The following is a 27,702-nucleotide window of genomic DNA, read 5'->3' as shown; positions in this document are numbered from 1 at the left end:
GGAGTAGGACTATGAATTATGAACCATGGTGCACATACACTAAGAACATATATGTATTAGGTTCACATATTTGGTATTAACATATTCACAAAATTTTGGATAATAAGCACAAGTCGAGAAAAAAAATAGTAAAAAGAAAAAATAGTTTTTGCTATATTATATGCTTGCCTAGAATGAGAGGGAATGCTATATACATAACGAGTAGCTGGGAAAATGAAAACTTCTTGACTCTTCCAATAATGTTGGGATGAACTTGCTTCTTCCTGTCTGCTAAGTGAAATAAAAATTAAAAACCTATAGCTCTGCCTATTTCTTTCAGATTCTGGGATCCCAGAAAATGTTCCTACCAGTAGTCACACTACATTTTCTCAGTTACTCAAGACAATGACACGACTGCAATGCTTTTCATGTTTTTTATTCAGTCTCTGGCATGAACAATGGCACAGTGCATATTGGGAACATCACCAATCGAAAGACACAGCTTTGTCCCCTCAGCTACCAACTGAAGGAAGATGAGTAAAGTGACTGAAAATGCCACCCCATGAAACAGTATAACTTCCTCCTATTCTTTGCATTTTGAATTATTCAAGATCTTTCACAGCAAAGTCAGGAACTCACCCTCTATTTATGAATTAGACTGGGGTTGGTATTTTTATTCACCTATTGAGTCTTTCACAAAGATCTGGAATAAGCAGATGTTCAAGGTATTGTTGCAGAAAGTAAACTGTCCTAAAGAAAAGCTGCCTTTTGCCACTGACTGATAGTCAATTTCGATGGTGTTCAAGTGGTGCTTCAATTGTTTTGGAATTGCATCCAACCTATGACTATTGGTACTACTTTTACCCTTTTTTGCCATAGATGTTCCATTTCTATTTGCAGATCTTTGTATTTTGTTATCTTCTCCAGTTTCTTTTCTTCTATTCTGTTGTCTCCAGGTATTGCAATATCCGCTATCCAGACTTTTTTGTCTTTCTTATAAGAATAGTTAAGTCTGGGATGTCAAGTGACAAAGGCTTGTTTGTTTGTGTTCTAAACTATCAGATCACTTTAGCTTTTTCATTTTCTATTACTTTGCCTATTTTGTGGTTCCACTGGTTCTTACTTTGATGGCAGGAAAACAGTGTTTTTGGCAGATCTTCCAATGCACTATTGTTGCTATTTTATCATGCCATTGATGGTGTTCAGTCTATGCAAATTTTTTGCAACAACTAACCAGGTAGTCCACTGTTTCTTCTGCTTCTTTTCAGAGGCAGCATTTGATGTCAGTTGCTGTGTTCTTAATTCTTGCTTTCTATGCATTTGTTCATAAGGTTTGATCTTATGCAATCAGAATTAGTCCCTTTCTTTCTTAAACTTTCCCGTTGTTAGACAGGAACAGATCTTGTTATCTGCTTTGCCTGCTAGTTTTTTTATGTATTGCCCATGTAATACTTTGCCTTATCATGTTTTCTTTTCTGTTATTCTTTTAGGTTTTTTTGTAGACCAGTTTGGTCTCTTCACCACTCAGTCTCTTTCCCAACTCAGTATACTAGTTTCATTGCATCTTCTTTAGTGTCCTTCAGATATTCTTCTAATATGCTTTTTTTTTTTCTTCAACTGTCTGGTGTATTTGCAACATTTCATATCAACCTACTCTTATTGGTTTATAGAGTCTGTCAGTGTTGCTGCTTGGATGAAGGGAACAATTCATTGTCATTATATTTTTGGTCTTCTTATACAAGGCTTTTAGTTCTGCTTGAGTCCAGTCCACTATTCTAATTGTGTATCTACTGGAATTTCCCAGGTGATAATTGCCTTAATGGTATTTCTTCTCCCGAGTTTAGACTTTAAGATCTTCTTCATTCATATATATTATATGTATTCACTACTAACCTTCTTCTTAACTTTCATATTCTTGATGTTAATGGCTCTTAATATTGGGCTTTTGGAGCTGGCTGGTACATCACTTCAGTTTTCTTCGTGTTGATGAAGAGGCCAAAGTTGTCACAAGCGGCTGCGAATTTGTCCATGCTGGCTTGCATTTCCTGCTCTGATCCTGCATTAAGGGCACAGTCATCAGCAAAGAGAAGATCTCGTAGCACAGTCTCCTTTATCTTGGTGACAGCCTGAAGTCTTCGCAGGTTGAACAGTTTCCCATTGGTTCTGTACCTCAGATTAACTCCCACTGAGCTGTTCTGAAAGGCATCTGACAGCATGGCTGAGAACATCATGCTGAATAGGGTTGGTGCCAGCATGCAGCCTTGCTTAACGCCATTAGTAAGAGGGAGGGCCTCTGAGGCTCCACCGTTACTCAGAACACGAGCCGCCATGCCATCATGGAACTGTCGTACCATCAAAATAAACCTGTCACGGCACCCAAACTTCGACATAATGCGCCATAGTCCTTCACGACTAACTGTGTCAAAAACCTTGGTGAGATCCACGAAGGTGGTGTATAGTTCACGATTCTGCTCCTGACATTTCTCCTGGAGCTGTCGAGCTGCAAATATCATGTCCACTGTGCCACGCTCTTTGCGGAAACCACACTGTGTCTCAGGTAGTATACCCTATTCCAGATGGTCAATCAGGCGATTTAGCAACACTCATGCAAAGATCTTGCCTGCAACAGAGAGAAGTGATATTCCTCTATAATTATCGCAGACTTGTCGATTTCCTTTCCTCTTGTAGAGGTGCACAATGGACGCATCTTTCAGTTCCTGAGGAATGGAACCTTGTTTCCAGAAAGATCGAAACAACTGGGTAAGTTTTTCAACAAGCACAGCACTGCCAGCCTTATAGACTTCCGCTGGGATTGCATCAGATCCTGGCGCCTTACCACTGGAACATTGATTGATGGCCTGTGAGGTTTCAGCCTCTGATGGTAGGGCATCCAGGCTATAGTTCATATCTACCTGGGGTATCCTGTCAATCACCTCATTACTGATGGTGGATGAGCGGTTCAACAGAGTGGAAATGCTCGGCCCAACACTGTAAAATCAGGGTCTTCTCAGTGATAAGAGTTGCACCACTCAAATCCAGTAAAGGAGAGCTTCCTAAGGGCTGAGGTCCATACAGGGATCTAAGGGCTTCATAGAATCGTTTGGCATCGTTTCTATCAGCAAACTTCTGGATTTCATCTGCTTTGGCACTCAGTTAGGAGTCCTGCATCTTGCGGAGCTTGCTCTGTACAATCCTGCGAGTGTTTATAAAAGCATTTTTCTTTGCAGTTGACAACGGGTCGTTTTGATGAGCGCGGTACAGATGGTATTTTTCAGCAAGCAAGGCCTTAATCTCTTCATCATTTTCATCAAACTAGTCCTGGTGCTTCCTATATGAGGGTCCAAGAACCTTAAGTGCAGAGGAGTGCAAGATGTCCTGGAAACATTCCCAGTCCTTCTCAGCATTTTCCTGTATTTGCAGCTCCAGGAATTGATTGTCAAGATCTTTTACTAATGAAGCTACTACGTCGGGGTTTTCCAGTGTACTGACGTTGATCTTTTTCATCACAACTCTGTTTCCCTGTGGACGATTCTTCGGCTTGATGTGAATATTTAACTTGGAAATGATGAGTCTATGGTCAGTCCAGCAGTCAGCACTCGGCATAGCCTTAGTTACTCTTACATCTTGCATGTCTTTCCTCCGCACAATGACATAATCAATGAGATGCCAGTGTCTGGAGCGTGGATGCATCCAGGACATCTTTTTACGAGTGGGTAGGGGAAAGATATCTGGTATTAATAATGACCAGATCATGAGCATCACATGTCTTCAATAGCAACAGGCCATTGCTATTACACATGCCAATTCCATTTTTACCAATAACGCCATCCCAGGTAGAGTGATCGGACCCCACTCTCGCGTTGAAATCACCAAGTAAAATCAGCCTATCGGTGCGCTTCATAGATGAAAGTAGGGCATCAAGATCTTCATAAAACTTGTCCTTTACTTCATCTGGATTTGTCATTGTGGGTGCGTAGGCACTGATCAGTGTGGCTTGTTTTCCACTTAGTAATAGAGATACAGTGTTATGAGTCAATCATTCACACCCTTAGGAAGACTGGCAAGTTGGCGAATAAGATGGTTCTTAACTGCTAAGCCAACTCCAGACTCACGACGTTGGTCACTGCTACGTCCACACCAAAAGAATGTGTAGCCACCTCCTGTTTCTGTGAGCTGACCTTCATTGGCTAGACGAGTTTCACACAGGGCCGCAATGTCAATGTTAAATCTTGCAAGCTCTCTGGCTACCAGAGCTGTTCTTCTTTCTGGGCGATCTGCTAATGGATTGTCTTGAAGCATACGTACCTTCCATGTACCAATAATAAGTGGTAACACCTTGTGTTTCGTCTTAAATTTTGTATTTCGACCGCATGAGATGGGATCCCCTCCAACCATGGTAGGCTGGACTTGGTTTGAAAGAAGCAACAACGTTTAGGGCACATTTCTAGCCCCTTCCTCATATTACAGAGGTGAGCAGTGTGATCCTAAAGAGGGCTGCTCAAGTCGCTCAGGTAGACGCCGAATCCAGCTGTTGCTTCATCAGCAAGAAGCAACCATTAGACCTGAGCCGCCTGTGTGCAGGTCCGCGTCCACAGCTCCCAGTGATTCCACACCTGCTGCTTCTTCGCTCGCCTATCGCCACAGGACTTTGAGATTTATCAGAGTTAGGGAAAGTCAAGATGTCAAGACTTGCGTGTGGATTGGATTTAAGTGAGGGAGAGGTGCGCATAGTCAGCCTCACTCTCTCTTTCCAGATTCCATCTTATTCCAATGGCAGGACAAAAGTCGAGACAATTGAAGATGAGCTGGGTGCAGTGGTTGACCAGGGCATCTTTCGTCTCTTGCCGTGCTCTCAGCATACCACGTCGCTTGCAGAAACTGCCTTCATGACCGTTGGTTCTATTTTAATAGATCTCATCCGCTCACTCCACCAGTGAGTAGATAGAACAAGGTTATTTAATAAATTATTAGAAACCAGACATATTATCAGTAAGCATTTATAAACTGATGAAAAATAGTGCAATAGTTTAGTTCATTTTCAGTGTCACTAGATTTGAAGGACATAGAGACAACACTTTTCTATACCCTTATAATGCTTCTCTATGTCAGCAGACAAAACTGACCAGAAATAGAAAGGAACCAGAATTTTCTTAAGAAAAACAAATCTTTTGCCATCCTAAATTATTGCCAGATTAATTCACCAGAAATAACTTTCATTCCAAACCTAATATGGTGTGATTATAAAGATAAAATAATATTTTAGTAAAAGCAAGCAATAATAATAAGAAATCCATTAAAATGTCATTTCTTGACTAAATACATAACATGGATTTCTTGTATGAGGATAACTTTGATAGTAATCCGAAAACTACACCTGTGATTTTGGAGCAAAATGCTTCTGAAAGGATTCCTGTATTCACAGTAACTTGCACTAGTCCAACAGTACCCAAAGGACACCAGCAGCCTATGATTAACAATAGTGCTAATGCAAAATATCCAGCATACATTTATGAAAGCCACAAAGTATTTCCCTTGTTTGATACATTTAAATTTCCCTTTAGCCCACTCACTTTTGTAGCTGATGGTTCCACTAGCCGCTGGCGATGCCGGATTGAGCTGAATTGGCTCTTCGGGGGTATCCCTTCCTGACAGTGAACAGAATGCGTTGGGGTGGAGGGTGGGAATACAAGACAGGGAAAGATGAAATATGGGAAGGAAGGAATGGGAAATGATTGGAAAAGGGAAAGGGACAGTATTTAACTAAAATATATTTAACTATGTTTCTAAGAATTTAATACCAATAAAGGAGAATATAAGACAATCTAACAATATTAATACTGAACAAATCTAGGTATCAAGTACTATTAATACTGTAATTGATATGAGCACAATTCAGCCAAATCATGTGACTTACTTTTCTAATTTAAATCATTCTTCCTCTGCAGTCAAGCATCTTCATACTTGTCAGTTAAGGACAGATTATATCATTTATATCTAGCAGTTTTGAAAAATTCCAGAACATCTCACTGGCCTCCTGTGAACTTATATATACAGTATGGCAGAACATGGTGAAACAGACTGGCTCCAGGTGGGCAAAGGACTGTGATAAAACTGTATTCTCCCCTAATTATTCAATCTATATGCTGAATATATATTAAGAGAACCTAGATTAAAAGAAAATGAGTATGATTTTAAAATTGGAGGAAAAAGCATCAAGAATCTGTGCTATGCTGGCAACGTTACATTTGCAAGCTCTAGAATAAATGTCACGGAGCATAATGAAAAAATGGGATACAATTAAATATAAATAAAACCAAACTAATGACGACAAGAACAACCACCGGCATTACAATTGACAATGAAAATATCAAAGTGGTGCATAGCTTCTGCCTTTTAAGATCAATCATCTATAGTAAAGAACAAGCAGTAAAGAAATACACCACAGACTAGCACTTGATGTTCATGTTTTGTTGTTCGTCCATCGATTTCGATGAAGACCTTGACATCTTGTGGGTTATGGGACATCAACGATGTGTCCGTAGGTGGCTAATAAGACCGATGTTGGCACGGAATGTTCTGCCACATACTGAACAAAGAAATGTAGCACTTGATAGAACAGACATGAAGGCTTGGAAAAGATATACAAATGCCATGATTTACAAACTTTTCGAATACCTACAAAGAGCAGAATTGTACAACCAATGGTATTCCTCTGTGGTACTCTATGGAAATGAAAGATGGGCCATGAAGAAGCAGGATAGGAAGAGTATAGATGCTTTGGAACTTTAGTGATGGGGAAGACTCCTGAAAGTACAGAGGACAGCCAAAAAAATCAATAGATGGATCACAAATCAAGCCAAAATTTTCACTCAACTCACAAAAAAATCAGACTCAAATTATCCTATTTAGAGCGCATTATGAGAAGACCTAGCTCCCTAGAGAAGGTTCTAATGCTTGGGAAAATGGAAGGAAAAAGAAGAGGACAATCAGCATACAAGACGGATGGACAAAGTTAGAGTGGTGATAAGTGCACCGTTGGATGACCAGGTTAAGGACAGATTGTCATGAAGAAAATCTATTTATGTGATTGTTAAGAGTAAACAATGACATGATGGTATTCATAACTTACATAGATTATATATTCTCTTGGGTGCTAATTAAACCAATATCATTCATTATTTATACTGATATTTTTACTTTTTAAAGGTTCATTGCTCCAATACACTTAATCAGGATGATTATCTTTATTTTGTTGATTTCCACGTGGTCAAAATCAAATGAAGGATATTCACCATTATATTCTGCATGGCTATCTTTATGGGACAATAAGTGAATAATTGCTGGACTAGATGTTATGATCTGTAGTTACTACATAAATTATATATAAAGAAAATTCCATAAGTGCAAGAGAAATAATGTATTCCTCTAATTATCTATCTATTCTAAAAACATATAATATAAAAATCAAGTTATAACTTTTTTATAACTTTTCCCAAGTTATAACTATTGTGAAGTAAGCATTACCATGACAACTTCTTTGGCATTTTTATAAAGCTACCATGAATTTTCCAATAAAAAGGAAAAAAGCTACTTTACTCTTTAATACTACATTTCTTAATGTCATTCTGCTGCACAGGGAAGTCATATGATCCTGGGTAAGACGCAGCTGATACAAGAAGTTGCATACAGATGCTACCACAAACCCGCTCATACATTGCAGATATATTTTTCATCATCTAATGCAAAACACTGCAAAGGCTTAATTGGAACTGACCTGATCACTCTGAGGAATCATCTTTGCCAGAAAAAAAAAAAAACAGGGGAACCTAGCAATCTGGTTCTTCCAGACGCCACAACATTCTCATCCTGTTGTATTCATTTCCTTTTCACTCCCATACTATTTTAACAACTATATTAAGCTAAATATAGAAATAAATCTACTGAAATATATTTAATGTACAACAATATACAAGGCAGTTCTTTTCCCTTCGTCTATCAACACCTAATGAGATATTTAAAAGTGAGTATTCCACAACACTGCTTGCCTGTGGTAATGATCTGGATGGGAACCAATAAATTAAAGCCCATGCTAGCAAAATGGAGGTTTTGTTAATGGATGGCTCTTCTATCTGGAGAGAATAGTTGGAATGGATAATCACGTGCTTCCTATTTTTCATTTTAAAAATCAGAATCTGCAAAATGTTTATGATCTCTTATATGAAGAAAGATGGACAGCTTTTGAAAAAAGCTGACTAATTTATATTTATAATATTTTAAGTATTAAACCAGAAATATTTTGAAAGTGATATATTTACAATGAAACTTTTTATCTTTTCAAATGGCTCATTTAGTGAAAAAATGAATTGAGAGTTTGTGATTACCAATTTAGAAGTTCAACTGGCAACTATCCATTTATTTTGGTGCTTGCTAAATATCTTTTTGTTCTGTCCTTTTAATTATTTTTTTCTGATGCTGTCATCTACTATATTTCTAAGTTCATATGGTATGTCTCTGATTTTTTATTTGATGCTTATACATTATTTTAACAATTTTGCAGTGTTTCTTATTTAAGAGATTTATTTCTGTTTTAATTTTATATTCCTTGGAAAACTTAAAAAAAAGAAACATTCAAAACAATCTACTCAGTCTTTAAAATATAAGTCTATTCACTAGATCTACCTGTTAACATTTCTTGTGGACAAAAATAAAAGCAGTATTTGTAATATGACTTTTAGATTATTTTTTTAGAGGTTTCAAAAACTGTGGTTCTTTGAATAAAGTGTTACAGGTTCAGAGCATCATTACTGTCTCTCTGTAAAATAAACTTTATTCTAGTATCATAGGGGCTCCCACAAATACACACGGTCTAGTTTACCCTAATCATTAACCTCTTTTCTAAGAGTTAGATTTAGTATTATAGGCACCAATGTATCCTAAAATATAATAATAACAATAACAATAATAGAGTTGGAAGGGACCTGGGAGGTCTTCTAGTCCAGAGATCTCCAACCTTTCCAGGCTCACGGCCTGGAAGGAAGGAGAACAGCTTCCAAATTGGTGTGCACACATACACGAACACAAATGGGGCCGCAGACATTATCACATGTGGGGAGGAATGCACATCCACTCATGTGCATACCAGCCAGCCATTTCCACAGCCCACTGGCCAAGAGCCTACGGCCCGATCCTGGGCCATGGGCCATAGGTTGAGGACCCCTGTTCTAGTCTAACCTCCTACTCAGGCAGGAAGCCCTATACCATATCAGACAAATGGTTGTCCAGTCTCTTCTTAAAAACTTCCAGTGTTGGAACATTCACAACTTTTGGAGGCAGGTTGTTCCACTGATTGTTTTAACTGTCAGGAAATTTCTCCTTAGTTCTAGATTGCTTGTCTCCTTGATCAGTTTCCATCCATTTCTTCTTGTCCTGCTTTCAGGTGCTTTGGAGAATAGCTTGATTCCCTCTTCTTTGTGGCAACCCCTGAGATATTGAAACATTGCTATCATGTCACCCCTACTCCTTCTCTTCATTAAACTAGACATACCCAATTTCTGCAACCGTTCCTTATATGTTTTAGCCTCCAGTTCCCTAATCATCTTTGTTGCTCTTCTCTGCACACTTCCTAGAGTCTCAACATTTTTTACATCGTGGTGACTAAAACTGGATGCAGTATTTCAAGTGTGGCCTTGCCAAGGAATTATAAAGTGGTATTAACACTTCACCTGATATTCAAGTCTGTTAAGATTCTTCTTTATCTTAACCCTATCTTCTGGAGTTTGGGCTATTCCTGCCAGCTTGATGTCATCTGCAAATCTGATGAGCTCCCCATCTATCCCCTCATCCAAATCATTGATGAAGATGCTGAAGAGCACTGGACCCAAAACAGAGCCCTGGGGCACCCCACTGCACACTTCCCTCCATGTAAATACAATTCCATTGAGGACCACATGCTGAGTACAGCCAGTCAGCCAGCTATGAATCCATCTGGTGGTGATGCTGTCTAACCCACATTTTTCTATCTTATCAAGTAGTAGGTTGTAGTACATTTTATCAAATGTCTTACTTTACTAGGCAGTACAGTACTTTAATTTACAAATGTCCAAGTAAATTATATCCACAACATTCCTCTGGTCCACTAATTTTGATACCTGGTCCAAGAATGCAATAAGATTTGTCTGGCATGATCTGTTTCTGACAAACCCATGTTGGCTTTTGGTTATAACTTTGTTTGCTTCTAGGTGTTCACTGATTCGTTGCTTGATTATCTTTTCCAGAATCTTCCCAAGAATTGAGGTCAGGCTGATAGCTCTGTAGTTTCCTGGATCCATTTTTTCCCCTTTTTTTGAAGATGGGAACTACATCAGCTCTGGTATTCACCAGTGCTCCAGGATCTTTGAAAGATATAGTTCAGTGGTTCTGAGATCACATCTGCCAGCTCCTTCAGAACCCTGGGGCGTATTCCATCTGGTCCTGGTGATTTGAACTCCTCTAGGGTGGATAGGTGCTCACTTACCATTTCCTTCCCTACTTTAACGTGTTTCTAATCTGTTTTTACAGTACTGTTTTTGATAGGTTGGACTGCTTCTTTCCTTTGTGTAAAGACAGATGCAAAAAATGTTTAAGTAGTTCTGTTTACTCCCTGTTGCTTGTCACCTTCTTGTCACTTTCTCCCACTAATGGACCAATCATTTCCTTAACTTTTTTCTTATTTTTTACATGTTGAAAGACTCTTCGTTTGTTATTTTTGACTTTTGTCAAAAGCGTTAATTCATTTGGAGCTTAGCTTTCCTCATTTCATCTTTGCAGGCTCAGGCTACTTGCTGATATTCTGCCTTAGTTATGTGCCCCTCTTTCCACTTTTTATACTTTTCCTTTTTGTCTTTCAATTTATCAGAGAGTTCTTTATGCAGCCAATATTCAAATATTCTGTTTTGTTCTCAATATTCTAAAGTTGTTTTATTCAACATTTCTTTATCATTTTTACAATGCATTCAAATGTATAGGAATTCCAATATAAAATCCTGAATCACTCTCTTATAATTATTGTTTTTATTTAGATGCAGCCTAGAAGACCTAGTCTGAGCAAAATTAGTCTTTTACAGATTGAATGTAGTTATTCCAGTTATTTGTACAAAATGAATCAGCTCCACACTTCCCACAAACCACTGGGAATTTTATAAATCAATAAATAAAGTTTTGGTGTGCTTTATCACTTTTCTTAAGAGTATGCATGCTTCTCTGCTCAGTTCCTAATAAATATACAAGTAGTAACATTTATACGAAAAAAATTAAGAAACAGAAATTAAGCATATATATCAGGGTAGCTAGATAAGCTGTGTGACTTGACAAATATAATCCCCCAAGAAATACCTCAGCTATTTACCTGCTGCTGGACCAACCTTTCTTACTAGAGAAAGGTCAGATGCTTATAAATCAGTAACTCATTACACACTTTCCAAAAGAAATGGCTGCCGTACAATCTCCATGCAAGGAGATTCAGGTTTTGATTAAAGAAGAAAACTAAAAAACATTTTAAGCAATATGAGGTCTTTCATCTGCATGCAGGACCAGGTACTGTATGAAGGATCAAACCTCAGTACCTGAGATGACTACAACTATAGAGCCTATAGGAAAAGTTGACAGATAAAAGTAGCAGGAAATGAAAAACTCAAAGAGCACAGCCATCAAATATGTAACAATATGAAAATAAAACAGTGCTTTAAATTAGAGTAATATGTGCTAGATGAGTGAGTGCCCTGCCAATCCAGTGACCGAGGACTGATTAGGATACAGGAAGAGGGATTAGCAGACCTCTTAGAGAAGGCTGTAGGTTGTATAAGTATGGATTGGAGTTTGAGCAAGGAACAATAGGAACAGAGGAGAGAAAGGGAATGTTATAACTCACCCTCAACCTAGCAGGCATTTCCCCATTCATAGCCTTCAGGCACCAACACAGAATCAAGCATAATCCATGCTATTTCAGGTGTGGGGGCCTGAAATGCGACTCAGGTACCATCTCATTCCAAGCATTCATCCAAGCTCAGTTGTACCATACAACAAAGCTTCATGACAACATAAAGATCTCTCTGAATAACCCACTCCCCATAACTCCAAAATTTGATTAAATAGCATCTGAATTTAAAAAAAAAAAACCCAAAGATTTGATTTAAAAAGTAATGATCAATTTAAGATAAACATGCTGAACATGGGATGTTTGAAGGCTCCATACAGGGCTCTGTGAAATAATAAACTCCTCTGTGTTGATCATAGAGACCACAATGACGAATTAAAAATGCAATGTAATGCCATTCAAAATATCCTCAGATTCTTTTATAAAGACATATTGCTTGATAATAGATTTGACATGAAGGAACATTAAGTTTATGCTTTCCTTTCAAACAGAACACTAAATAGTCAGTTTGGTAACATATTGTACACATCATCAAGAAATGTTGGCAATTACAAAAAGTCATTAATGAGAAGTACGATACAGGCTACAGACATTTAGTTTGGCCAAGTGCCAAATACTCTAGCTATTAACTTAACAGGTTTTGCTGTTACATGAGGCTACTAGAATACAGAAATAGTGAAGCCAATGGGGATTGTGTTAACCCTTTTGTGAAGCTTAATAGCTTTAATAATAGCAGGATGGACAATTAAAAAATGAAGAGCCTGGAGAAAACTTGGCTAATGTGCTAAATGTTTCAAAAATATAAGACAAAGCAAGCAAGTATCCTGTTACCTGGTACGCCAACAAAAATGAGAACTCAGTGGAAATTAAAGGTGCATCCAGATACAACTAATTTGAGAAGTAAAACCACATTTTTTTTTCAGATGTACAAGCTTCTAATAAGCAATTTAACTCAGAAGAAATAAGAAAGATACCTAAATTCAGCAGTACACTGTTCCAGTACTTCCAAAGCATTTTTCAATGAAGGCCAATTAACAAGCACATTGTTATGAGCTTCTAGAGCTCGGTGGAGAATAAGTGATTTTAACTATCCCCACTTACTTTAGCTCTATTCCTATTGGGCTTTCCTTTAAGTACATAAATAAATTGCAAACAGTACAATCTCTAACAAATGAAAGAGAAAACAGCAACAAGAAGACAAATTGAAATAAATTGATTTTTTTTTAAAAAAAAATAAAAATAAAGGAGGTCTTTACCAACTTCTGAAATGCTCCTAATTAGAATGTAAGTTTTGTTCAGGATAAGCAAGGAATGTTGTTGTTTTTTTACTGGCCAGAGGTCAGACATAAAAAGGAAGGACAGAAAATAAGGGTTGGTATATAGAAGAAACAAGGGTACAAAAGGTAATGCAATGATTGTGGGTAGGACTAGGATCTTTCTTTTTTGTCAGAGCATGGTTGGCAAAGTTCTGCTTTTTCAACAGTGTTGAAAAATTATAGTACAATTTTCATGCATTCCACATTTTACAATGGCATGACACTGTGCCATTGATTTGGCAACTCTATAACAGGGTTTCAGTGGTTTTTAAAAAAATGTGTGTCTGAGGCCTGAAATAACTCTAACCCCCTGTTACTTTGGTCCAGAACCTTTCTTTAATCCCAATCAACAGTTTTCAGGGGTCTCAGGAATTACTGATCCTCAGAAGGACGTTTCTGAAGATAACTCAAGAGACAAATTCATTTTATCAGAGGTAGTCTTTCAAATAATCTGTCTCTAAAGCAGGGGTGTCAAACTGCCAGCCCATGGGCCGGATGCTAAGGTAACCAATCGTCCTCCTTTAGGGAGGACAGTCCTTCTTTTGTAAGTTCTGTCCTCTCTCGAAAAGTGTCCTCCTACATGTCTTCCTTTTTGATATTTGAAGACTAATCTGTAAATCTCCGTATTCGATCAATGCCAAGCCGTTGCGTGTGATGTGACATATTTGTATTTGACATGACGATTCATCAAGGCTCGGTACAGCGCGGCGAGACGCAATTATGAGACGCATGCGCTCCGCACAGAATTGTTTTGAGAGAGTGCGCCGTGCGCAAAAGTGCGCCACACAGAAGTGGCTTTGTTTACTTCTTACCGAAACAGGACATGGCACACACGCATGCATTACACTCACTTTTTTTCTTCAATTTATTTGTGTCCTCCTTCTCATTGTAAAAAAGTTGGTCATCTTATGGATGTGTCATGCCAAAACCGCACCCACCCCATTGCTGGCAATGGGGGGGAAGAAATCACGATGCGTCACAATACATCATGTGATGTTGCGAGTTTGACACCCCTGCTCTAAAGCATTCAGGATTTGAATTATTTGTATTTAACTTATACACTCCAGAACAATTCTTTAGTAGGAGTCACAGGCTTTCTATATGCAGTTTCTATTTGCAAATAGATTGCAGCATTCTGGACCAATTGAGATTTTCAAATACACTTAGGAGAACGCTATCAGAATACATCACAGAAATCCAGTTTTACTAAAGCTCTACCCAGAGTTTTATTTAAGAACAATTTTATTTATTTATTTAAGAAAATTTATATAGCCATCTAACTCAGTGTCTCTGGGCAGGTTACACAAATAAAAACCCAAAATAATGCTTGTATCCATGGAATATGTCAATATTCTTATCTATTTTTCATTCAAATTGTTAAAATACTTAATTTCAACTGTCGAACTCTGGTAAAAGCAACAATAAAAAGCAATACTGTAACCCCCCACCTGCTGGTGACAACAATCAATAGCACACATAGCATATATTTTTTATAATCTCACTTTGTCAAATATAAAAATGTATTGATACATATAGTAATAGACAGAGATATTTATAGCTTGTCAGTACTAATCCTCTTGACAAAAAGACAATCCCACAATTGTTTTGTTAGTTTTAGGAGGCAGAACTTTGTTTCTCACTGAAGTATGAAATTGCCATGAAGCCCAAGAAACAGGCATGTAAAAACTATGTAATAAAAATAGTCTAGAATATTTTTACTTTTAAATATGTCTTTAGACAAACGTTGTTGACTATATAGATCGCTACAGTCCACAGCCTTTGATGCATACACCTATAAGTAATCCTTGATTTACAACTACAATTGGGACCAGATTTTCCTTAGTTAAACAAGGAGGTTCTTAAGTGAGGCACACCTGATTTTGGGAAGGTTACAAATTTATTTTACTTATCAAATTTTGAAATTGTTCTTTTCCCACACTGTGAGTGGTGTACAAATATTAAAACATAAAAAAAACTGTATATAAAAGTTTAAAAGAGGCAAGAAAGATTAAAATTCAATGTCAAAAGTTAATTAAAAGGCGGTGGGAGGGCTTTCAAGGTACTAACCAGCCCCAGAGCTGTGTGTTTCTCTGTGAACCCCAAGCATCTACTTTCTGAAAGGCTTGTTTATATAAATAAATAAATAAATAAATAAATAAATAAATAAAACTTCAGTCACTAAATGAATGGTTGTAAGTCAAGGAGTAGTTGTACAGGAGTGGCACAAAGGCTTGCATCTTTCATTGCTGTCTTTCCTGGTGCATCTTACATAGTTTGTAAAACATCTACTAATATAAAGGTAAGCAATTTGCAACCCATCAGTTGCATATGAAATCCATGCACTCAAATCACATCGCTGTAATCCAGTAACAAAACCATCAGTCTTCAACGCCACTTTTTTATCTATTTATCTATCTGCCTTACAAAAACACCATTATTCATATTCTCCATATTTGAAAAATCATACAAACGTATTTGCAAACATATTCAGTTTGCCTTCCAATAATAAAATGCTATTGGACAATGGAATGTCAATTAAAATGCTCCCACACACAAAAGCAGTTTTATTAATAGCTACAGAGTTATGAAACAGCAGAGACTTTGTGCACCTATGAAAAAGAATATCACTGTCATTTATTTATGCATTGCATTATATGTATATCACTTCTTCATCTTTGCAATGAGAAGCAGAAACTTTTTTTTTTTTTAAAAAAAATCCTTCCTTTTATTTATACAGAAATTTGAAAACGTACTATAATCCTATTTTATATCTGGCCTTTATATTTCTCCCTATGCTTCTATCCAGGATCTATGATCAAAATTCTTATCAATTTTTGTTTCAAGCTGTTAAAACACTTAATTTCAACTGTTAAACTATAATGAAGGCAACAATTTAAGTATTCACAAAAATCTGTCAAGTAAATCTGCTCACTGCACAACAGGTAGTTAGTTACTCTTGTGGACTGCACCAAAAGCAACACAAATGTACATGAATTTTTAAAAGTCTTTGACTCCTCTGAATTATAAGTATTAAATTCTGCAATTGGCTTCAATTCAACTGCATAATGAAAGATTACTTAAGATCAAGTGATGCTAAGACATTAATAAACATTTCAGCTTTCTCCTTAAAGTCATCATCCAGTGCCTGGGGACTATGTGGCCTGGATGAGGAAAAACAGACTCAATAACTTGACCTGACTGAGTAGCTTGGTTTGTTTTAGCCTCTTTATTGTGGGGACATTACATCTTTAGTCTTTAATGGGATTGCACTTCTCCAAGCAAGACTAGCGCTCAATCTGGGAGTCCCCTAGGCTTAAAGAATAGAGGACAACTTTGGCCAAAAGGGTCTTTGCACAGGTTCATCTGGTACACTAGCTGGACTCTTCTTTAATCAGGACACCCTTCATCAGGCACTCATTCATGCTATCCTCTCAATTGAACTACAGTACTGCGGTAGAATGCAGTGGCATGGGCAGTGATGGGTGCATTGCAATACATCCACATGTTCCTGCTACTTTGCTTGCTGCAGTGCAGTTGGTTTCCAGGTAGAATCTGAGGTGTAAGCTATCCACTATAAAATCTTTCATAGCTTAGAGCCTGGTTATTTGCAGAACATCCTATCTCCATATGTTTCTGCCCATCCAATAAGGTCACCTAAATGGACATTTTCCATCTCCCACAGATTCAGCAAGACTCAGGAACTATGCCTTCTTTCTAATGGCTCCTGCCTTGTGGAATTATATCCATCCAGAAATCCATATTGAACTTTGAGGAAATGGGAGAGCATTAATGCTTCTCAATGTTGGTGTTTGAGAATATGCCCGAGAATATTATGGACAGGACACAAAACAAACAAATGGATCATGATACAAATCAACCCAGAGTTTGCACTCAAGACATAAATGACCAGGCTCAAACTATCCTACTTTGGATGCAGCTATCTCTCTGGAAAGACTCTAATGATGGGAAAGACAGAAAAAGAAGACATTCATCAGTAGAAAAATGAATGAGTCAGCCACAGTAATGACAAGTGCATCATTGGTAGTGCTGAAGAATCAAATTAAGAGACAGATCATCATGTAGAAAATCTAGCTATGTGGTTGCTAAGTACTAAGAAAGACTTGATGATATATCCTCATCGTCATCATCAGGGATCTGTACTGCTCCCACCCTTTTCATTTTCCACAAGGTATTAAATACCTGGTTGTTTCCCTAAACTTTGGGCTAGGATGGCAGTGATTGGCTGATTGGTTTTTGGTTCTATCTTCTTTTCAGCTGTACTCTTCTTCTTTGACATAAATTGTTTCCTTTTTAACTTTTTAATTTTAACTTTTTAATTCTAGTGACCTAGAATCCCTATGGAGTCAGGTAGCTTTGGAATTGAAATAATTTAGGTAAAATATTTATATTTTTTAAAAATAGTCTAATTTGACAAATTTCAAAACTCAACAAAGCAAGGATCCCAAGACCTATGATGCTACTCAAAGTAAATATGAATCTACCATCTGCCATTTTTAAAGGTTATTTATTACATTATCAGTGGGCTCTCAGAAGAGTAAAATTATGTTGTTAGTTTTCCAACCTTAGCTTGAAATCGCAGCAACTTGATTATCTGTTACATTTCCTATTTCAAAGTGACAGCTGAAAAAAAAATCAAAAACTAAAGTGACAAAAAGGAGTATAAGAATTTCTGTTAATTTTTATTGTATTGGATATATTAATAGTTATTTTCAGAAATTACAAATTTCACTTTCTCGTGTAGATTTTAAAGGTCCATGTAAAAAATCTTTAGCAAACCATATGAAGTAAACTGACAAATTACTTATAAGAATACTCTCAGATACTATTGCTGCATGTATTGTGCAACTTAGCTCCTTTTATGATGATCTGTCCAGTGAGAATGTTTCACGTACTCTTTTAAGAATTATAAATATTTGGAAAGCTTTACTCTGATTTAGCAATATTGCAATAACAATAAAAGAAATGTACGAGTATAGAATCAGATTCAAGGCCTTTACAGAAACTACATAGTTCTTTCTAAGAATTCTGTATCATTTATTTGGCCATGTAAACTAAAGTAGATAACAGTTGAAAAATAGAATTTCCTCACTGTTCCTCATATTTTGTTGAAAATATTAATATTATTACTCTATTACTTTTTAAAGCAGATGGACAATGCTAGGAAAAGACACACTGGATAAGCTGCTTCTTGCCTTCAAATATGAAATGTAGCACAAAATTTTAAATGTATTATACAAACTTAAAGAAAAGCATGTGTCAAATCACAATCTTAATATTGTAGGTTCCAGCAATTTGCTTCAAGGGAAATATTATTTCCAAGAATATGAAATAAACTTCTATTTAATGTTATTTAAAAACTATTCATACTTCTCAGAAGGGAATTCTATAATCAGGCCACCACCTTTGAGAGGGGCGTATGTCAAGTGATGACACAATAAGCAATTGTGCTGAGAATATATGCAGAGCCTCTGACCAATCTCAACGCAGAGACCAACTGATATATGCACTTCTCTCCTAAGTTACTTAGGACTTTTATACTAGTGTAGCGGGGCTGGCTGAAAGGCTTTGCAAGAGCCTGCCCGGGGAGAGGGAAGCTCGGACAGGTGCTGCCGGTTTTGGGCATGGCAGGCGTGGATCAGGCGGAAGGAAATAAAAAAGAGGAAAGAAAGGGGTGGGGTGGTTGCTGTTGCTGTTGTCGGAGAGAGACTAGGTGAAGTCAAAGAGAGAGTTGAGGTTTTAGCTGATCTCTTTCTGTGAAGGAGAGGCAAGGAGAGAGCGAGAGAGAGTGAGAAGGTGGAATTTTACTGCTTTCTTTCGCAGGGGGTATATCCCGTGCAGAGGCAAGAGAGAGAATGAAGAAAGAGAAAGTTGCTGGGGTTGCTAAATTTAGATTTTAACAATAAAAGAAAGAGGGGGAGGGGTTTTGACATCAACGAGACCTGAGATTGCGAGTGACGACAGAAGAGAAGGAAAGGCTGGTCGTTACTGCTTTGGAGATTAGCGACCATCCGAACTTTGATCATTGTTACTTGTGCAAGTTATAGACATTGTGGGGAGTTGCCCTTGTGGGATGAGCTATTACTGCAGAACGCTGACTACCTTCATTCATGTTCCTATCGCTGCCTGAAGCTGGGATTTTTCCCACCCCACTTGTTTCCAAATGGTTGCTGTGAAATCATTAACTATTGCTGCTATAATAGTAGTAGTAGTAGTAGTAGTAGTAGTAATAATAATAATAATAATAATAATAATAATAATAATAATAATAAAGTTGGAAGGGATCTTGGAGGTCATCTAGTCTAACCCCCTGCTCAGGCAGGAAACCCTATACCATTTCAGACAAATGCCTGTCCAGTCTCTTCTTAAAAACTTCCAATGTTGGAGCATTCACCACTTCTGGAGGCAGGTTGTTTCACTGGTTAATTGTTCTAACTGTCAGGAAGTTTCTCCTTAGTTCTAGGTTGTTTCTCTCCTTGATTAGTTTCCATCCGTTGCTTCTTGTCCTGCCTTCAGGCACCTTGGAAAATAGCTTGACTCCCTCTTCTTTGTGGCAGCCCCTGAGATATTGGAATACTTCTATCATGTCCCCCCTCATCCTGGGGCTGTTAAACACCGTCACACATTGACTATCAGGGCCAGGGGCTGGTCATCTTTGTTCCTGAAAGCCCCCCTTTGATAATGAGAGTCTGCCACCTCCTTTCTGATTTGAAAGCAGACATCATTCAAAAATCAAATATTAGTTTAGCCTTTCCTGCAACTTCAGGCTATCAATATCTATATGTTTAGGCATGATTATCTTAGTTTAAAAACAATGGTACCCAACTTTTATAGCCTGGCAGCCCAGCCCAGGAAAAGGGGGCCAAATGTTAAAGTTGTCAAGTCTGAAAAAATACTGGTCTTGGAAAATAAAGTCTTCATCTGGCACTAAAAAAAATATCTGACTCTGTCAGGAAAACCCTTTACCATATGAGATATTTTAGAAGTTTAATATCATTGTTGGCTTGGTTTTCAAAAATAAGTAATATCTTAATATCTGATCAGCTTAATGTAGAAGTAGCAGTCATTTAAGGCAGTCACATCTCAAACACTTTGAACATAAATTTTACAATGAATGAAGTTTCTAAATAATCTTTTAATGAAGACCCATGCTCAGTGTCTAAACCAGGTATGTCTAATCTTTAGCTTGTCAGCCACATGTAGCCTGGACAACTAGTAATGCCGTCTCTCAAGATCATAAACTTTTAACATCATTATATGATTTATATATATTAACTATATTATATATTTTATATGTGATCCAAGACAATTCCTGTTCACTCAGTGAGGCCCAGGCAAGCCAAAATGTTGGTATATCCATGCTCTAAACCAGTGGTTCTCAACCTTCTTAATGCCGTGACCCTTTAATACAGTTCCTCATGTTGTGGTGACCCCCAACCCTAAGGGCTCTCCAAGCATGCACCGACGCCGCCCACTCACCTGCCGCTCCCAGAGCTCAGTGCGCATTGCCTGTCCTCACCTCACTTCCGAAGGTCGCCGGCCTGCCCAGCTCCAGCTGGCCAGACAGGGGGGGCAGGAATGCTGCTCCACACAGCCTGGTTGGAGAAGCGCCCAGGTGGGGAGAGGGAGAGAGAGAAAGAGCGAGAGAGAGAGAGAGCCAAAAGGGCGACAACACCGGCAGAGCTTAGTTCAGCCTCCTCCGCGGAAAGGACTGCAAAGCAGCGCAGCCTCCCTTAGGAGATGCTCAACAGAAACGAATCCGGCACTACAATGGCCCCCAGCTCGAAGCCGTGTAGAGACGGATAGAGGAGTGGTGTCTTGGTTCCTAAGACCATCGTAAATATGTGTTTCCCGATGATTGTAGGTGACCCCTGTGAAAGGGTTGTTTGACCCCCAAAGGAGTCACGACCCAAAGGTTGAGAACCACTGCTCTAAACTGAAGGTTCTCACACTATGAGCATATCCTTAATTCTGTGCTCTACTGCCAGGTAAAGCCATATCTAAAATAATCTCCCAAATTTTCATTTCATTTTTTTTCAAAACGAATCCTATCTTTTAAAAAAGGTTAAAAAAAATCTTCTGAGTCAGATTAACTCACTGAAAACCTTGTATGCCAGATGAACTTTAAGGTCACATAATGTTTCAGAATGCCTTGGGTGACTTTTGAGGAGACTCACAACTGTAAAAATAATAAACTATAGTCATGCTTCCTAAGCAAGTTCAAAGCAAGCAATGAAGTAGGATAATTAAAAGACTATAGCAAAGTGTTGTTGCAAACTTTCTAATGAGTATTGCTTGATTTTTTTTGCATCACTTCACTATTATAATGTATATTTATAAATATAATTTATGTTTCTGTCATAATTATATAATTCTATTGATTAATAAAGGTAGGATATATATGTACATATTATATGACTATGCAATTAGCATGTAGATATTCTTCTCTCAAATCATGTAGGGATTTATTTGTACTTAATGAATAGCACACCGAACTCCCAGAGGGGCCAGCCTGCATTAAATCAAGAAGATGTATTGTTTTCAGGATTCTATAGGAAGTGACTAGTTCACCAACATCTGCTCCTGGTAAGATGACTGGATATTACATTTAAAACATTTAGGACAGTTCCTAATTTGTACCAACAGCGAAATCTGATCTAAAGATTCAGCTTTCCCATCAGGCAGTTTTCTAGAACGGTCCTTCGAAATTTGTCAACCCTTTTGGAAATATCCCTGACAGTGGACTGCTGGAGTACAAACCCTTTGGAAATAGTTTTGTAACCTTTTCTATCTTGGGAAGCATCAACAGTGGTCTATCAGAGATCCTCAGAAATCTCCTTTGTTCAAGCCATGAGACATTTGCATCTACCTATGTTGTGAAGAACAGACTTTGATAGTGAAAATTAAGGATTTTGTTCTTTAACTAGGGCAGAACCTCCCACACTCACACCCTGATTGAAACACCTGACTCTTCAAGTGAATCTTAGAGATTCACATACTTTTGCCACCCACAAATATATAGCCGTGGATCATTTTCTTCAATAAATGCATATCCACCTCCATAAATTTATATACAATAAATGCTGCTTCATGTTGTTCAAATTTCCAAAATATATTTGAAGCACTTTTATATATTCTGGATAATTTCTCTGGTGTCATGTATCAATGATACATTATAAGATCATAACAAAATGTATTCAATAGTTCATCCACAATCTTTTTTGTAAAATGCTTTTATTTTCATTTTGGGCATAAATTCACAATATCAAGGCTTTATCTCCCTTAATTTCTATCCAAACTGGCTACTATAATTATCAGTCAATATAAATTTTGGATAAAGTTGGGGATTTATACACAAAACAATTCTTTTTAAATAAATTGCTCACCAAAATTCTTGTGACTTAGCTATTTTACTTTTTTTTTTTTCTCCTAATGTCTGTTTCTTGTAGGCAAATCACATTGTTTTTACTTTTCAAATGATTTTTTTTCTGTTGAAGGGCATTTTCCCCATTTATATTGCATATTAAGCACTTAACATCCATAATTAGGCCATGATATTGGAAAAGTCAGTACCTATATTGCCCAATATGGAATCAGAAAAAAAGTGTTCTTTTTTCTTGAGTAATATTCAGCAGAACTTGGTCTCTTGTCTTCTTCCTGAGAAAATGCACAAAGGTATCTTCTTGGAATACTTCTTAATTTTGCAAATATGTATTGATCCTACAGACCTCATCAATCTGAGACTTATTTTTACTTTTTAACTTATTTATCAAACTTGTATGCAACCTATCTTGCCAAAGGTAGCTCTAGGTGGCTTACAGACATTAAATAAAATATAGTATAAAACATTAAGACAATATATAAAGATCATAAATTTGAAATTCAATTAAAATAAAACTAAATAGGTTGCAGAGGGAGGGAGCAAAGTGCACATTGGGCCCCCAGGTTACTTGGTGTAGCCATCTCTTCAAGGCTTTTCGGAAAGCCAAAAGGTTGGGAATGAATCTGACATCAGGGGCCAAGATGTTCCAAAGGGCAGGAATCACAGAAGAAAAGGCTCTTCTTCTGGACCCTACGAGCCAAAATTCCTTGGCTGACAGGGTCCACAGCATGCCTCTTCTGCCAGCCTGGGTGTGGCGGGCTAATCACATTGGGGTGAGCCAGTTTCTAAGACATCCTAGACCCACGCCATGAAGAAAGGTGATAACCAACAGCTTGAATTGGATGTGGAACCAAAACTGGCAGCCAGTGCAGCTCGTGGAACAGCAGAGTAACACAGACATCCTAGAGGTTACAAATTATTTATTTATTTAGTATGTGGCATATCATACATAGACTAGCAATATATATTGACATTTCTCCTAGATTAATAAAGCACAATAAAATATAAATGTTAATAAGATCTATGTTCGAATACCAATGTTTGGGCAATCTAGCCACTGAAGCACAGCATTGTTTATATGGAAAAAAATCAAATCCTGGAGTGGTGTATGCCCTCATCTTACAGTGGTCACAATGTGATCTACAGTTTGACATGGGACCCCACAATCACACTGAGGTGAAGATACCACACCCCTTTTATACAGTGAGTCCCAGCAGATGCTGTGTGAACTGCAAATCCTATTCAGGATTGTCCATTGCTAGCCTGGTATTTCAAAGCCTGGCACCTTTTTTTGTGGCATCATTTATGTCTGGGTGTTCAGTGGGCCATTTGGATTTCCATTGGGAATCATAGTTAACATTGTTTGGCAGATGTTGTGCAAGTGCCAGTGGGGATTTCCTGGATTTGAGTCTTCTGGATGATAAATTAGGAAGGTTGGCATGCACCAGTAAAAGAAAGTTGTTCATAATTTTTCTTATTCTCTTACTAGTGCTCTTGCCTTCGTAAAGCTGGAGGTGCTGTATGGCTTAAAATGGGAGACCAGAAAGTCAGAGTGGTTTTAATACATCTGCCTATAATCCTCATGGTGTTGTTGAGTCCGGCATATTGCTTATTAATAAGACAGTTGTTAAGCCATACAGGGGCAGAGTGCTGCCAAGTAGTCCAGCCCTAGTGCTGATGACCTGAGGGTGACAGCTAAAGCTTCTCACTAAGTTCCGCATAATTTCTGATGTATATTGTTCCTAGTATTGATTTTTGCTGCCATATTCTCTAGATGAGATAGCCTAGTCCAATGTTACTCCAAGGTACTTTGGATGAGAGTTATAGGGGAGTAAGTTGTTCTTTAAATAGATCTTCAGGGCTTCATATGCTAGCTTGTTACACTGTTTTGCTGGTGCTAGGAACAAGCCTCTAGTCAGTGGAGAATTTTCCCAAGATCCTAAGATCTTTGAACAGGAAGCTGTCTGCCAGGTCCATGTATTTTTCTTGTACTGCTATCGCCAAATCATCAGCATATCCAAATTTGAGTCCTCTTGTCATGGAATATTTGATATGTATAAGTTGAATAATGTAGGTGCCATTACAGAATTTTGTGGGAGGCTGTTGTTTAACTTTCTTATTTTACTTAGGTTGTCCCCCGTTATTATCACTTAGTATTTTATTAATTAGTCTACAGAGATTTTTACAGGAAATAATATGGCCCAGTTTGTATAACAACCCACCCTTCCAAATTTTGTTGTATGCCACAGTTACAAAAACAGCCATGTTTTTTAGGCCTCGCTGGAATCCTAGGGTTACAATAACACCATATTATATTGAATGCCTTCTCCTTGGTTCTAGTTACAATTTTTCTTACTTTCCAAAATTTTGTCAGGTGATTTGTTTTAAATCTACAGCTTTTGCCCTAGAAGATTCTTCAATTTTCTTAACTTCTTTCAGATTTTCTTTAAACCCTGCAACTGTTGCAGTAAACTATTGCAAAATTCTTCAAACATTTTCTGCATTCTAGTAAAGTACTTTTACTTGTAATTTGTTCTAGTGAACCTGTGTCCCTCTCCCAATTTAGCAGTTTTTCTTATGGTTGCCATGGTGAAAAAGTGAAGGAGTGTCAATTACTTCAATGAAAGTAAAGGCAGGTTTTTTGTTTTGCTTTGCTTTTCACTATCTTTAATACTTTAGTCCCAATCTCCATAGTTACAGTCTCAGTGTAACTTAGTTCATATTCTCATATTTTTGTTTCATAATATCCACCAATTATTTCTGTCTTTAAAAGTAAACAATCAACATTTTCAGTCAGTCTAATTATTTTTACTATTTTCAAAGGCACTTTCATAAGAAAAAATTTCTTCTTTTTTAAATGTTCCTTTTGTATATTTAAAACTTTCTTAGATCACAATCTTCTTAAGCTTTTTGCTTTTAAAATAAAATCCTTTAAAATAGTGTGTGTGTGTATGTATGTATGTATGTATGTATGTATGTATGTATGTATGTATATATGTATGTATGTATATATATATATATATATATATATATATATATATATATATATGTGTGTGTGTAGGTCTTTGGTTGTTCGGGTTTTCTCCCGCGTAAAATTGGAAGTGTCTTGGCGACGTTTCGACGAAGTCCCATTCGTCATCTTCAGGCTGGTGTTTTCAGCTTCGTGCTTCGAGCAGCAATGTGTGGTCTTAGCTGTTTCTTCCTTTTAACTGCCAGTGGGGGTATGAACTGATTGGGTGGGAGCTTGGCTGTGTTCTGATTGGGTGGAGGTGTGTTCTGATTGGTTAGGGGCGTGGCTGTGCTCTGATTGGCTGGGGGGTTGGCTGTGCTCTGATTGGCTGGGGGGTTGGCTGTGCTCTGATTGGCTGGGGGAGTGTTCTGTTTGGTTGTGCTCAGGTTAGTCTGAGTTGCAGAGGGGTTTAAGATTTTGGGCTGCCTTGCTATTTTTTGGCTTCGCGTTTGTGGTCGTGCCTCATTTTCATGGAGGGTGTCAGTTTGCTTCATGTATGGATTGGAGGGCTTTAAAGTGGCTAATGATGCAGCTCTGGTCTGGCTTCTGGTTTGTGGTCGTGCCTCATCATCGGTGTGGCTTTGGGTTTGCTTTTTGCGTGGATGTGTGGTGGTGACATCCTGTGTGGTTTTTGTGAGTGTGGGTCTGGTATCATTTTTTGTATTAGGGAGTCGTTTGTCAATAAGGGCGGGTTTCCAAATGGCTGGTAGGCGGGAGGTATCATCTCGCTTGTTCATGCTGTGTGGGCGTTTTTCTATCTCGATGGCTTCTCTGATTATTCTGTTATTAAAATGTTCACTTTTGGCAATGGTTCTGGTATTTTTAAAGTCAATTTCATGTCCTGTGGCTTTAAGGTGTTGGACCAGGGAAGATGTTGGTTCCTCTTTTTTGACTGAGTTCTTATGTTCTTCAATGCGTGCACTTATTCTTCTGTTGGTTTGTCCGATGTATGTGGTGGGACAAGTGGTGCATGGGATTTCGTATACTCCTTGATTTTCTAATTCAATTTTATCTTTGGGGTTTCTAAGGATGGTGGATATTTTTCTGTTTGTGCAGAATGCTGTTTTGATGTTGTGTTTATGGAGGATCTTACTGATTCTGTCTGTGGTGCCTTTTATGTATGGGAGGAGGGCTTTGCCGTTTTCTTGTTCTTTGTCTTGGATTTTAGTGGGGGTTTCTTTTTGGATTAGGTTTGTAATCTTATTTCTTGGAATCCATTGGATGTTAGTACATTGGTGAGAGTGTGTAGTTCGGTTTTTAGGTGTTGTTCGTCAGCTAAGCGTTTTGTTCTGGAGATGAGTGTCTTGGCTACAGAGTTGATCTGTGCTGGGTGGTGGTGTGAGAGAGCGTGCAGATAGCGGTTTGTGTGTGTTTTCTTCTGGTAGATGGTGTGTCCTAGGGAGCCATTGGATTTCTTGTAGACTAAGACATCCAGGAAGGGAAGTTGGTTGTTAGCTTCTGTTTCCATGGTGAACTGTATTTTGGGGTGTAGGCTGTTGAGGTGTGTGAGGAAGTTGTCCAGTTTTTCTTTCCCATGTGGCCAGATTATGAAGGTGTCGTCTACGTATCTGAGCCAGAGTTTGGGTTTGTGATCCGATTTTTCTAGAGCTTGGGTTTCAAAGTGTTCCATGTAGAGGTTGGCAATGACAGGTGAGAGGGGTGATCCCATGGGTGCTCCTTCTGTTTGTTTGTATTTTTGTCCATTATAGATGAAGTATGTGTTGGATAGGCAGTGGTTGGTCAGATCTAAGATGTGTTGGGGGGGTTATATTTGTTTTGGATAGCTGTCAAGGCTTCTTTGATAGGCACTTGGGTGAAGAGGGATATGACATCGAAGCTCACGAGTAGGTCACTGGGCTGTAAGTTTTGTTTCTTTATGATCTCTATAAACTGGAATGAGTTTTTTACGTGTGAGGTGATGGATTCTGCATAGGGCTGTAGTTGTTTGGCGAGAAATTTGGCTAGGTTTTGTAGAGGTGAGCCTATGGAGCTGACTATAGGTCTGAGTGGGGTTCCTTCCTTGTGTATCTTGGGGAGACCATAGAGTTTGGGGCATCTGGATGATTTCTCTCTGGGAATGATTCTT

General features: G+C 38.0%; 1 protein-coding gene across 5 annotated transcripts in view; it reads right to left on the bottom strand.

Annotated features, from left to right (window-relative positions):
* The window catches only part of MAST4 (microtubule associated serine/threonine kinase family member 4), a 207,803-nt gene that overhangs the window by 119,724 nt on the left and 60,377 nt on the right, over window positions 1-27,702 (bottom strand). For 2 of the 5 annotated variants that reach the window (XM_039365211.1, XM_039365220.1), the window contains exon 4: window positions 5,550-5,624. The exons of the other annotated variants lie outside the window; for them this stretch is intronic. In XM_039365211.1, coding sequence (XP_039221145.1) covers window positions 5,550-5,624 — 75 coding nt within the window. The remainder of the gene's footprint in view (window positions 1-5,549; window positions 5,625-27,702) is intronic. 5 annotated transcript variants of the gene reach the window in all.

The sequence above is a fragment of the Crotalus tigris genome, unplaced genomic scaffold (assembly GCF_016545835.1).
Source record: "Crotalus tigris isolate CLP2741 ecotype Arizona unplaced genomic scaffold, ASM1654583v1 scf7180000017592.2434428, whole genome shotgun sequence".
NCBI lineage: Eukaryota > Metazoa > Chordata > Lepidosauria > Squamata > Viperidae > Crotalus > Crotalus tigris.
This window is presented reverse-complemented; position numbering and strand designations above follow the sequence as displayed.